General features: G+C 44.3%; 1 protein-coding gene across 10 annotated transcripts in view; it reads right to left on the bottom strand.

Moving 5' to 3' along the window:
* AUTS2 (activator of transcription and developmental regulator AUTS2) overlaps positions 1-13,690 on the bottom strand; it is a 1,122,443-nt gene that overhangs the window by 362,379 nt on the left and 746,374 nt on the right. For 6 of the 10 annotated variants that reach the window (XM_064677607.1, XM_064677606.1, XM_064677611.1 and 3 more), the window contains 6 exons: positions 12,885-13,126; positions 12,444-12,488; positions 8,131-8,226; positions 6,782-6,853; positions 5,089-5,118; positions 3,509-3,580 (listed from right to left, as the gene is read on the bottom strand). In XM_064677607.1, coding sequence (XP_064533677.1) covers positions 3,509-3,580; positions 5,089-5,118; positions 6,782-6,853; positions 8,131-8,226; positions 12,444-12,488; positions 12,885-13,126 — 557 coding nt within the window. The remainder of the gene's footprint in view (positions 1-3,508; positions 3,581-5,088; positions 5,119-6,781; positions 6,854-8,130; positions 8,227-12,443; positions 12,489-12,884; positions 13,127-13,690) is intronic. The other 4 variants (XM_064677608.1, XM_064677616.1, XM_064677609.1 and 1 more) reach the window with 3 other exon arrangements.

Below are 13,690 nucleotides of genomic sequence, written 5' to 3'. Positions count from 1 at the left end.
CTCAGCACAGACCTGCCTTCAACAGGAAACACAAAACTCTCTGAGGAGGCCTCAGACACTTGCTGAGCTGAAAGAATAGGTCAGTCATAAAAATAAATCAAGATGTTAGCTTGGCCCTGACCCCAGGTGGGCAGGAGTGTTAAAAGCTGGGTGACAGCCCCAGCTGTGCCAGGCAGAGCTGCCCCTCTGCCCAGGGGTCACACAGGGATGGCACAGGCCAGCCAAGGGACACCAGAGCCTTTAATTTAACTGTGAAGCTGCCACCAAGAAATGCAGTGTATCCCTCAGTGACCCTCAGGCTGCAATTAGGGGCTAAAATGACCCAGGTGACAGATGAAGAGCGTTTGATCTAAGGAACTGCAGCCCCCTTTTGGCTGCTCACACTCCAGTTCCAAATGCTGCATGTCCCTGTCTTTATTTCCTTGTATGAGAATCAGCAGCCTCCATTCTGTGAGGAAAATTTGCTGAGGCAGATGGATTGTGAAGGATAAGTGGGTGAAGGATGGGCTCTTCTTTGTGCCACATCCTCATTTCAGTGGTGCCAACTTCAGTAGTTTTATAGAAGGAAGGAAGAGAAAAACTAAATTCCCAATGACCTGTGCTGCCAGAACTCCCTAAACACAGGTTGCTGATTAATTGTACAGGTCAGCTGAAAGGATTTACAAATGGGTAACACTGAACCAGGAGATCTTAACAGTAATTCTGGAACAAGCTATGCTTTATAAATCAGTATTTAATACTGTGCCAGCCCAGAGTATAGACTATTACAATGATATAAATATGCATATTAAAAAGTTATGGTCAAGTTAATGTGCATGCCTAGGAGCTGTTTTTCAAGTGCTACTAATGTGTCTATGTAGTTATGAGAACAAAAAAAAGAAAGAAAGAAGAAAGAGAAACAAAGGCATTATCTATGTTTGGAGATAAGGGCCTGCAAGGACACTGAAATGGCAAAGATGGCCAAATTAAGGTAATTTCTTTTAAGAAAGTACCACTGAAGTGCTTTAATAGTTAAAAGAAGTTCAGCAAATGCCTCAGCTGAAGCCTGCATGCCAGATTTTTATGCTGTGAACTCGTTTTATTCTTTTTAACAACCAAGTTATAAACCCCTGACAGGCATTACTCAGAATAGCAAAAGCTTTAATTGCAGCCATATGAACAGTGCTGTTCTAAATAATGAACAAATCCCTGTCTGAACAGGAACAGGAGTATCATGGATGTGTTAAAAGATTTTTGAACGTGTTGGGTTACCTTAAAATAGCACCAGAAAAAACAGACAGGTTTCTTTTATCCCCAGCTGCCATTCAGGAGAGCACCCCCCTGGCTGCCAGTCCTTACAATGCATTTCAAGGCCAGAAAACGTGTAACACCTTCACTTGGTGCCCACTAAAATCAATGTAATTGTCTGCCCTGATGTGAGCTGGGGCCATAAGGCCTTTCCTAGAAGAGAGAGGGCCAATTATGGAGCACAAATCCTCTCCTGAGCAGTGGTCAGTCTGAGGAGCAGTGGAAATGTGCCTTGTGCAGCCCTGGCTTTGCCTGTGGAACTCCCTGGGCGTGCACAAAGGTTACTCGGGTCTTGCTGCAGGGGCAAAGGCAGGCAAACAGCATCCACAGCTGCATGCAATTTTTCCTAAGGTCAGGAAGGTTGTGTTTTAAAGTTTCCCATCTTGCCTGCTCCTCCAGTGCCTGCTGCTGCCCTCTGCAAGCAATTACTGGGCCAGGTAGTTAGCGAGCCTTCCACACTTCTCAGCAGTCTGGTGGCACTGCAGCCAACAGGAAATCTCTGAGCAGGTCTGGTTTGTTCCCTGCTCTGTGGTCAGGCAGCACCTTCAGCTTGTGCAGGACAAAAGGCACCTTCACAGCCATGGGTTAGAAGGAGAAATTGTCCTCTGTGAGCCTTCAGCCAGAGATTCCCCCCTCGTGGTCACACAGAGGGAGGACGTGGCTCCCCTGTCCTCCAGGAACACAAACCAACCTCCCTCACTTATTCTAGACCAGACCTCATTTTTTTGACTGAACTGAGATAGTGAAAGACATTTCTCAATTATTCTTGAAATGTTCATCATGCACAGCCTCAAAAAGCCAAGTAACATCCTGTCCTGTGCTTCTGGGCTTTATTCCTGTTTTTTTTTTTAACATGCAAGGTAGAAAAGGATTAGGCAAAAGAAATGGCTGCATGAAAATGGCATTTACTATGAGTTATAAATACAGTGGTATGACCTCTCTCTGAATATCAAATCAAGGAAGATTCAAAGGACATAGACAGCATGGGAATAATAATTTCATTTCAAGAAAATACCTTTTCAATAAAATACAAAAAAAGGACATATAACTCTCTAGGTCTATAATCTTGTCTTTTTTGATAATGGGAAGATGAATGAAGATCACTAGCAGGGGAAACATAAGGAAGCAGAGAAGAGAGATATGTCTACTGCAGCAAATTAACCTGTCAACCTTGTTTAAAAGGGTTATTTTTAAACTCTATTAGCTGCAAGTTTTTGTAGCTGTTCAACATCTTCATATTCTTGTAGCAATACCTTATACACCTCAATTGCACGCACAGACTGCAAAGTGCTGTGAGTTCCCTGGTAATTTTAGTTTCTAACACAAGTTATTGACTCCTGAAGCACGAGCAGTGAAGAACAACCTTTCCTTACTTAGTGAAAAACTTCAGGAGCAACACAGGATTTTTCTGTGACAAGTAGAGTGAAAACACTATAAAGGGAAAGAAACTTCACAGAGTCCACGTGCAATGAAAATACAGTTGCAGTAGGAATAGAAACACCCTCACTTATCACATGAATACATTGCTTTTCTCTGACTTTTGTTTCAGGAGAGCCCAAACTGCCCATGGACCTTACCCCTGAAATCTCAAAGCTTCAAAAATAACTAAGGAAATACTTCCCTTAAGTTTCAGTGCAATGAGAGAGTGTCTGATAACACATCACCTGAGGGGCTGTGTCTGCCTGAGCAGCCTGGACTCATCCAGGTCCAACCTCCAGCCAGGAGATGGGCTGTGAAGGAAGAGTGATGGGAGCTGTGCAGCCTACACTGGGCAAAGCATCCCAGGGACAGGAGAAATCTCCCTGTGCCCCTGCTGACCAGGAACAGGACTAAGAGGAAAAGGATACACATGCTTTGCTTCTCCAGACTTAAAAAAAATCCCATCTCACATTTGTGTCCTCAGCCACAAATAAAAGCACTGTTGCAGCTCTCAGGCACACCCATCTATCTCACCCTTCCCAGCTACAAACTGGTGGTTATTGCCCCAGACCTGGTGTCCTGGCTCTGGAGCATCCCAGACATTTCACTGGCATTGTACTTCAGGTTTTCATTCTGATACACCAGCTCTCTGAATGGGAGGGTTGTGCTGTAATGCTGTGCATGGTGGATTTACCAAAGCATGGGCCATGGCATAGAACTGCTCAAGTGAGAGGCAAACTCTTCCTCTCACAGGTTTGCTCTGTGCCCTTCATCCAAGATTCAGGTGTGCCCCACCACTGACCTTGACTTTCTGTTGGTGGTGGTAGATCTGCCAGGCGATGTGGACGTGCATGGCACACCACTTCCCAGGTTTCTGGAAAAACAAAACACCTGCATCAGTAATTTCCAAAAAACTGTGGTGCTTTATCCTAGTTCTAGAACCATTACCAACCCTTAGCCCAGCCCAGTTTGGTCCAGGGGATCCCCTCCCAAAGGGCTCCCTTCAATCCTCTTGGGAACCTAGAAATGAAAAACCTTTGTCCCTTGCTAAGAAGTCTTTCTTGGATATCCAGGAATGCTCCTGTTTTACACACTCCTGTAATCCTCTGATGCCACTGGCTGAGAATGCAGCTTGTGCTGCTGAGATCAGTGAAGCTGTGTCCCAGCCAGCAGCTGCTGCACAGCTGGATTGCTCACAACTGCACACTGAGGTCATTCCCACAAGTGCAGCTATGCCAGGACTGGCATTTCCACAGAAAGATGAAAATTAAAGCAGCTTAAAAGGTCTCTCTGGTTTTCAAAATAAATCTGACTCCCTCATATAATTACTGGTCTGCACCTCCAAGACTTGAGCACATCAATGTACTGAAAACACTGGAGGTCAGTCCATTCACTCTGTTTGGGAGGGTCTTTGCATCCTTCCTGTCACCACGGCTTTGAGTCCCGGGGAGGAGAGAGGGAGGGAAGAACCAGAGTGTTTGTTATGTTTCCTTGTTGATTTTGAACTCCATTTCCAGCACAGCTGGAAACTTTGACTGAGAAAGACTCATGGAGGATATACTTTTCCCAGTTTTGTTACTCCAAGGTCTGTAGTAAGTACACAACTAATGATTCCCACAGATTTAAAAATTATCACAGGAATTCAAGAAGCTCCTTGAGCTATTTGTAAATGAAATGTTTCACAAACTATGGTACATGGTCTGCCTTCTATTTTTAGGTGTGTATCAACCAGTAATTAAATCACAAAAAAATTAAACCCTCTCTCACACACATGCTCCCCTAAGCTCAAGCCTTTTGCTAATTCAAAACAACTGGCTGTGCCAGTGATTTCATAAGTTCACTTGGTTGGTTTGATCAAAATCTAAATCTTCTTCTTGACTACATTGAAAAATTAACAAGAAACCCTTTTGGATGGCTGATAGATCGATCTTTAGATCCTTATTTCTAAAATATTTTGTGTTTGAAGCGGACTGTCTGTCCATACTGGACAGTAAATACCTGGGTGGGATGTACCACACTGAATAACACTGACAACACCCAGCAAATAATAAAATGCAAAATCCTTCAGTGTGCAGTGAAATGACAGGGGATCACTGCCAGGATCTCTAGGATTTGGCTCGGGAAATGATGATAGAAGGATTATCAATATTTAACCTCGAGTGTTCGTGTGAGGGGCTGCATGAGAAGCAGAAAACTTCCAACTTTGAAACTCTGCATTGTCCTTGAGTGATCACAAGCTGAAGGACTGACCATCCTGCTCCCAAATGAGGGGTAAAACACCCCAGATGACACATGGCAGCACTGATTTGCAATTATTCTGCTGCTTCAACCCGGTGGGACCGAGCCAAGCTCGACAAACTGTAGCACAAGAAGATTTCTTACCCTCAACATGGGCCTGAACGGATCTGTCAACTGTGAAGAAGAAATGACAGCTTGGTTACATGCCTGTCACTCAAACAATTGCTCTAATTAACAAATTTGTATTGCTTCATTAAGAGACAAAATTAAAATGTTATCATTTTACTTTCAAATGAAGCCCTTTTGGATAATAATTAGTCCTTGGCCCCCGTCCCTGAGCGTGGCCCTCCCCCCTGGGCTGTTGTACCTGAGTGTTGACAAGCAACTCAACAAGGCTCACAGAGAGCTCTGTCCTCTGGCATCAGCTTTAATTTGTTGATTTAATGCTACAAAAATGGCTGGTTAACTCTGCTGAAGAAAGCACAGATCTCTCCTTTGGGCAAACTTTTGTCGTCTTTCAAAGCTGCTCGGCTCATGACCAGGCTGGAGAGTAGACAAGCTCCTTTTCCACAGGCTTGATCCCACAGACTGGGTGGGAAGGGGCTGGAATGGGGTGTCAGCCCCACGCAGCAGTGTGTCCATCACCAGCCATGGCATCAGCTCCTTGCCTTGTGCCTCCAAACAGCCACCACTGACGGACTGCCCGAGGGGTTCTCTGCCACAATGGGCTTTGCCTTAATTATTTTTTCACACTGCAACAGATGTTGGTAAACAGGGGCTGGGTCAAAACCCAGTTTTCTCATTACTACTTTTTATGTGGCCTGTTGGTTTTTTTGGTTTTGTTTTTTTTTTTTTTTAGTAGATTATTTTCTTATTCCCCTTTTTTCTGCTCATATTTCATCAGTTAATGCTGGAAAATAAATTCAATTTATTGGGTATTGCTCATTTGTTTTGGATTTTCTGTTTTGAAATGCAATCCTAAAGGAGATTTATAGGTGTAAAAGGTACTTAGCAGACGCAGTGATGGCACAATGAATCATCTTGAAATAATCGAAACTCAAGTTGAAAGGGAACATAAAGCTAAATGACTTCAGGATGGGAGGCTCTAGTTATCTCTGCAATTAGATACATAAACAAAAATGTGGCTCTTTTTGGTATAAAGCTCAACTACAGCACCAATTCTGAGCAAACCAAAGTCCTGGAATTTGGCATAACCCAACGAAAACAGCTCTGCTGCACCTTAAAGTGAAGTCATAGCACAACATGGGACTTTAAGGAGAGCTCTTCATTGCTTTTGTCAGAGAGTTCTGCTAAAAATGTGTCTGTGTGATGTTTCTCATGGCAAACAACGTCCATGAATTCTCACACACAAACAACCCACGGGCAGAGAACAGAAGGAGGAGAAGAGCCCGAGTGCTGAGGCAATAAATGCTGTTCACATCCCCTGGAACGCAGGAACCCAGAGGCACCGAGTGATCAATAAAGTGCATCTGTATTTCACTGGTGCAATCAATGCTACAGTAACCCAGGGAATAACTGCCATTACCCACATTAAAAACAATTACAGAGTACAAACACAAATCTTGGAGAGGTTTGTACAATTCTGTGCTGAATTGGGCTTTTATGCCTTGACCCCTGGGGCTGTGGGGGGAGAGCTGAGCGAGGAGAGAGCTCTGCCACTGCACAGGATCTGTTTGACATTCTTCCCATACACCCTCTCCAGTCCTCACTGACTGAAACAGCTCAGACAGCTTTAGTTTTAGGATATTAATTTGGACACTTGAGGTTTTCAGGAGGAATAGCTTTACTTGAGGAAAACAAAACATTTTTTACGGACCCGTGGATCTTTCTGGAGAAGGGTATGTGGGACCGTCCCAGGTCTGGCTGCAACATCAATAGGATTGGAAGTCTAGAAACACCACAGGGAGAGAGCATTAATCAGTGACACAATGCTTGAAAGCAACAGAACATGAAAAATAATAGTTCTTTATCATTACCACTGTCTAAGCAGCAGAGATAAACTTCTTAAAGAGGAAAGAAGAACCATTATAATCCACTTAATAGTATCTGTATTATCATCTCAATTTCCAAAGTTCCATTGTCCACCAACTTCCCATTATTTTAATCCAAAACACTGAGGGAACAGTGATTGTTTACTCTGGAAAATCTTTCTAATATGGAAAACCTGATTAGGAACACATTTCTGACATGGAATCTAAAGCAGTGTTTGGAGGAGCTCGTGCTCTGCTCACCACCAGTGCACTGAGCACACTGAGCATCTCCTCAGTCACTGCCCAAGGGCCTCAGCTCCTTCCACAGGCACTGGCACCATGCAGATACCAGGAAAGGTAACATCCAGTTGAAAAAACATGAAAGCTTTTCCCATGATTTGAATGTAAATAGTCAGTTAATAAAACAAAATGCAGCTCTGTGAAGAAAAAAAACCCCAAACAAAAAAAATCAACCCAGCTCCCCTACATTTAGACAGAGCTTCTTCCTAGGTTAAATGAAGAAAATAGAAATCAGCTACAGCATAACTAACAATTAAGAACCAGAGTTGTTAACAGTCTGATTACCATACAGAGGAAGAATCCCACTAATGAACTGCAATTTACATATTCAGTCATTAGAGTGGATGGGCCAATTTAAGGGAGAAGGTGTCTCCTCTGCAGACATTCCAGGCCTGATTTCAGGCTTTAGTTGCAAAGGCCACAGACTGTGGTTTCCTCCCACTGATAAACAAAGAGTGACTCCATGAAAACAAAAGAAAACCCCCCTGAACTCCTCACATTTCTCTCTCCCAGCTATCACACACGAGGAGAGACAAATCAGTGTTCTTCACTGTGGTGGAGCTGGGAGCTAATTATGGAAATGAGTAAACAATAATGATCACCATTTCTAAAAATCCTGATTATTACATGACCTTTCATTAATGCACACTATCTCAGAACTAATTATGCTTCTAAAGTGAACTATGCCATTATATATATAATTTTTTTAGAAAATGTTAGTATGTGTCTGAACCTAATGAGAAATAACTTCTCTTCGAAGTAAACTTGGAAAAAGCCTGTTGTCCCCCATGGAATTAGGCTGTAACTCAGACCTCATTGCTCCAGAATAGGAACCATATCCAACCCCTGACCTGCATCACACAGTGTGAGCAGTAAGAGGTAATTCCTGTCTTACCTTGGGTTGAAAAGCTCCTTGTAGGGATCCAAAGGGGCCAGTTGGAGGAATCATGGGAGGAATACCTGATACAGCTGGAGGATAGGAGTGAAACAGCTGGAACAGAAAGAGAAGAACATCAATGCCAGCACAGGACAGGCAGAGGAGCAACACACAGAAAACATTCCTGTGGAACAGCAGGAAAATGGTACATGGAGGAAACTGAGGAGCATCGGAGTGATCTCGTTGCAACAATGTTAGTTAAAGCATCAATGAGATGTTCACAGATGTCATGATGTTTAGAGCTTAAAAGCAGTTCCAAAATCAGGCAGCCAGAGCCTGTCCCTGCATTAGCCCAGCAGAGTGTGAGACAGACTTTGTTCCTTCAGTTATTCATTTTTAAATTGGAGAGTGGTTTTAAATGGTTTCAGTCTGTGAGTCGTTTCAAGAGAAAAGGCAGAATCCTGAGTTGAATAAGACTTGGAAATCTACTGTTTAAGTGGAAAAAACCCTTATGAGTTCTACGATATTGTATCATTAAAACTCCATTAGTACCTTGGGATTTTAATGGTATCTGTAGGAAATGAGCAAAATATGCACAATTCTTACTTCATTAGCCTGTCTGAGAGGATATCCTGCCACATCTAATATTAGCAGACAGACAATCTGATTTGTTAAAAATTAGTATTTAAACAAAATGTTAAGGCAGAACCCTCCAAAAATGTAGGGCAATTTTTTATAAGGAGAGTCTGCTAAGCACAAAAATGTGCACATCTCCACTGACCTCCCTGCCCCCAGTGAGCAGAGAATTTAGGCAAAAAACACAAAAGGCTGCTCTGTAGTAGTGCAGACAAACCCAAGGGAAAACAAGCAGGTAAACTAAATAAATAAATTCTTGGCTGGGAGGGTGGGGAGGCCCTGGCACAGGTTGCCCAGAGAAGCTGTGGCTGCCCCATCCCTGGAAGTGTCCAAGGCCAGGTTGGACGGGGCTTGGAGCAACCTGGGCTAGTGGAAGGTGTCCCTGCCCATGGCAGGGGGTGGGACTAGATGGGCTTTAAGGTCCCTTCCAACCCAAACCAGTCTGTGATAAACCACATCATCCCAATGGGATCTTGTCTCCGTGCTCTGGCTGTGACCCTTTGCCTCATTGCTGGAACACAGAACTCATCCAATTCCATGGAAATGCTGGGATCACCCACCAAATTGCCTTCTGGTGGCAGTCAGGGATTCCAAGCATCACACTCCAAATACATTCTCCCAGTGAAAGCTCTGGATCTAATGGGATGGCTCCCAGCTGCACAGGGACTGCCACCCAAAATCCCACTGGGGCTCTCTGGCTGAGACAAACCCCTCCGAACACACCAGATCAAAGTCAAGCACTGTTTGCTACTTTTAAGATCAAATAAATGAGTTAATGGCCAATTGAACAGAAGCAGGACTGGGCAAAGTAAAAGACTGGACATGAAGGGCAGGAAAACACTGAAAAAATCCCATCCCAGAGTGAATCAGTATCACAAAGTTTTGATGGATTTGGTTATGCCAGGCATACACATGTGCTTTGCTTCATCCTTTTTCCTTCCATTAGCTCATCCTGCAAGGTCATTTATTCATATTATATTCACTGATCACTGAGAAAATATTTCAGTATTTCAGAGGTATCAGAAGATTTTCTCAGTTCAAAAGCATGGTATCAAACTTCTATTCAAGAGTGTTGCTGTTGTTGTTTTTAATTCCATTTAATTTGGACCTGCTCCATGCAGTGGTGCAGAAAACACTTTGAGATTTAGTTGATAGTGAATGGTAGGCATTTGAGAAATCATTAAGAGACACTTGTCCTCATTTACAATAACTTTTAATGAGTAAAATGTGCTTTAAATCCTCCAGTGTCTTCTGCATTTAATTCTCTGTGTAATGGACTAATTCCAAATGATGGGAAAAGACGTAATACTTTGTATTCTATTGGCTATGACTGATAATAAGGAATTATTTCCTTAGAGTTTTATAACAACTGGTAAGTTAATTAAATGTGACCTTTCCTCAAGGGCAGAATTATTAATAAAATATAAATATTATAACTCCATGATCTCTTTGTATCAGTTAAATTCCTCCAGCTTTCAGGATATATCTTTCATAGTCAGTGCTCCCTTTTTCCCCAGTATCCCTTCTCTTTTCAGCAGTATTTCCCCTTTCCACAGCTCTCCTTGGCTGGATGTGTGCAATGCTAAACTGGACCTGGCTGGAGGTAAAAATGATGCCTCACTGTGCTAAAAGTGATTGTAAAATCAAAGATGCCCAGAAAGAAAACTGATTTCAACCTCAACATGAGTTTCTGTGTGAGCTGCATTCCCTGTCCTACAGGACATGGATTCTAACCCTCAAACAGACCTTGTTCTCCTGCAAAGTTCACCTGCACTCCCTGCCAGCTTTTTTAAGTTATTTGAATTCCTGGTGTGGATCTATAGTGGAAACTCCTGTCTTCAGGAAGAAGGTCTGTGGAAGTGCTACAGCTGGACACTATTCCTATTTCTCCTGCCCTATGGGGTGTGCTCTCACACCACTCAGGGGCTGCTTTTTGGAGCTGCAGCTGCTGAGGGAGCCCACAGAGCAGTTCCTGTCCCATGGGGGGATCATGGGGAGCAGTTCCTGTCCCATGGGGGGATCATGGGGAGCAGTTCCTGTCCCATGGGGGGATCATGGGGAGCAGTTCCTGTCCCATGGGGGGATCATGGGGAGCAGTTCCTGTCCCATGGGGGGATCACAAGGAGCAGTTCCTGTCCCATGGGGGGATCACAGGGGTCAGGCCTTGCTGGGGTTACACACAGATCATTCATCCAGTGTAACCTGGAACCACGGGATCTCCTGCTATCAGCTTGCCAAATATCCCAGGGTGATCACTGTGCAACCCCTTCCCAAGGACAAACCTTTCCTGAAGGGAAGGCAGGGGAGGCACAAGGGAGCAGATCTGGGCCAAGGTCCACAGCACAGCTCTCTGGCTAATGGAGAAACCTTTCCTTACATTAGAGGGGGTGATGCCATGACCTTTACAATCCAGGTTGATAAGGTATTATGTCACTGAATTTGAAAAGCAGATACAGCTGGAGACTTCTACAATGTTTCCTGTATTACATGTGGACTTCTGTGCTTTATTTCTAAAATTCTTGTACCTATCTCCCAGGTCCATGTTCCTGCTTGGATCAACATTGATGACAATATATCTTCTGAATCCATGTAAAGCTCAGCAAATCCCAGGGCAATTTTGCAAACAGCAATGCAAATGAGCAGCATCACCCTTTATTAGCACAGGCTTAAATGTTTGCCCAATACTCCTCGAGCGCTGAGCCTGCAAACACTCTCACTGTTCAAGTTACTCAAATCAAGTGCCAGAAATTACCAGGCCTGGTCAGGTGTAGGCCAGGCTGTGAGCAGGGACTGTGGTTAATCAGGACAGCAGAAAGCACCACACCATGGTCTTAACCAGTTTTTTTTGCCCAGTTCCACTTCTAAGCAAAACCAACACATAAAGCCAAGTGCTTTGCAGATTTCTGAGTGCCGATGCAGTACTCCTTCTCTCATCAAAATATCCCTGTAGGATTTAGAAACTCTTGCCATATTCATTCAGGTACCTGCCTCTGCCAATAGGATGAAGGAAATGCAACCCACATTTCAGCAGCAATTGAATCACCCTTAGGAGCAGAAGGTTTACACTTAACTGGAATATTAAAGATCGGTTCATCTCAATAAATAACGTTTTTGGTAGCTTATATAAACACATCTAGTGCATAGCTGGATTCATGTTGCTGTCATCAAACAGAGCTTTCAAAACATAACAAGCCCAGTGGATCAGCTGTGCCTTTGAAATCTGAAGAATAAGACAGGTTTTCAGATTTTATCAAACAAAATATGATAGATTAGGAAAACTATTAGATTACCTATCCCTGGAGGGTTTGCATGATAGTTTGTCAGTTCATTTCAAGTTTCTTAGGAAAAATATCAGCCTAAGGGTTTGTGGCACAACCGAAACACCGTGATGGAATCACTGCTCCCTCCTGCTCCATGGAACAGTCAGCTCTTCTGTCTCATCTTTTCACATCAAACCTCTCCAAATGGTGTATGAGCAAGAGATCTTTTGATTGGAAAAGCTGATACTGCATCTTGATCAGAAACAAGCACCACGAGCGCAAGCCTTCAAAAGCCAAAGCAACCAAGGACAATAATGGTAAATCCTGGAGTGATGATTAGGGAGAGATTGGACACTGTGCCGTTGATTGAGTGGTGATCCCAACCCACCACAGAAAAGCAGTGAAGTCAGTTTGAAACAGAGCAATAAAACTCACACTGTGACGGTAGAAGGGGTCAACTTTTGTAGGGTATTTGTCAAACTGCAAAGGGATCAAAGCACAAACTAGTTACTTGATATTTCCTTGCTTTACTTCTGTTGGCAAAATAGAAGACAAACTTCTCTATTGTTTGGCAACCAACAGAGAGGAAAAAATATGCAGAAAATTAAGTTTCCAATGAAACTGTTTGGGATTTTTCTTTCTTCAAAGTAAATCAAGAGACAGGAAAAGGGAAGAGGCACCAGAGTGCACACTCCTCGTCCCTCAGCTCCCATCCTTCACCTGAACCTACCGCTCACGGGCCTGTCACGAGGGAGGGACAGCCCTGCCTGTCCTGCCCAGCCACACCTGGGCAGCACAGGCCTCCTGCCCCACACCCTGGCAAATTCTTAACACTTTTTGTAATAAAGAATAGAGTTGTGCTCTACTTATCCTCACATTTCTGCCTGGGGTACGCACCATGGGCGGTGCTGGCGTCGGCATGATGGCAGTGGGTGGGATGGCGTGGGGGAAAGGCGTGAAGGTGTGCTGGTGTGTGTGTTGGTGTGTGTGCTGGTGCTGGTGCTGGTGCTGGTGGAACTCGGTCCTCAGGTAGGGCGGGGGGCCCAGGGAGGCCCCGCGGTCCGCGCTCTGCGAGGCCAAAAACCGCGTGTTTAGTTCCTGACGGAGGAGATCTTGTTCTGAAACACAAACAACAAAACAACCCCCTGTGAGCTCTGGGGCTTTTCCACGCCTTGTGCCACTTGTTCTGAAACACAAACAACAAAACAACCCCCCGTGAGCTCTGGGGCTTTTCCACACCTTGTGCCACTTTGCTGTCTGTGGCATCAGTGCTGTACTTCAAACCCCGTACAGGGTGAGAAAGCTCCCTCGGTCTTCCCCAAAGGCCTGAGACATTTGAAAGTCTCCATTTCCCCTTCCTCACCAAGCCTGCTTTCACATTCCTCTGAGCACTACCCTGAGGGTTCTCCCTAAATTTGTATGGACATGAACACAGCCCTAAATAGGTGAGGAGGCACGAGTAGGCTGGAGGAGCAAACGAGTGGCTGCTGCTCATGTGAGTACCCTGATGTACAAACTGATGTTACTCAAATGTTGATTTTCCTCCATTTTCTTCCCCCACATCCTTCTCAGTGACCTGATGGGGCCCTGGCACAGGTTGCCCAGAGAAGCTGTGGCTGCCCCATCCCTGGAAGTGTCCAAGGTCAGGCTGGACGGGGTCTAGTGGAAGGTGTCCCTGCCCA

The sequence above is a fragment of the Pseudopipra pipra genome, chromosome 21 (genome assembly GCF_036250125.1).
Source record: "Pseudopipra pipra isolate bDixPip1 chromosome 21, bDixPip1.hap1, whole genome shotgun sequence".
Classification (NCBI taxonomy): Eukaryota; Metazoa; Chordata; class Aves; order Passeriformes; family Pipridae; genus Pseudopipra; species Pseudopipra pipra.
This window is presented reverse-complemented; position numbering and strand designations above follow the sequence as displayed.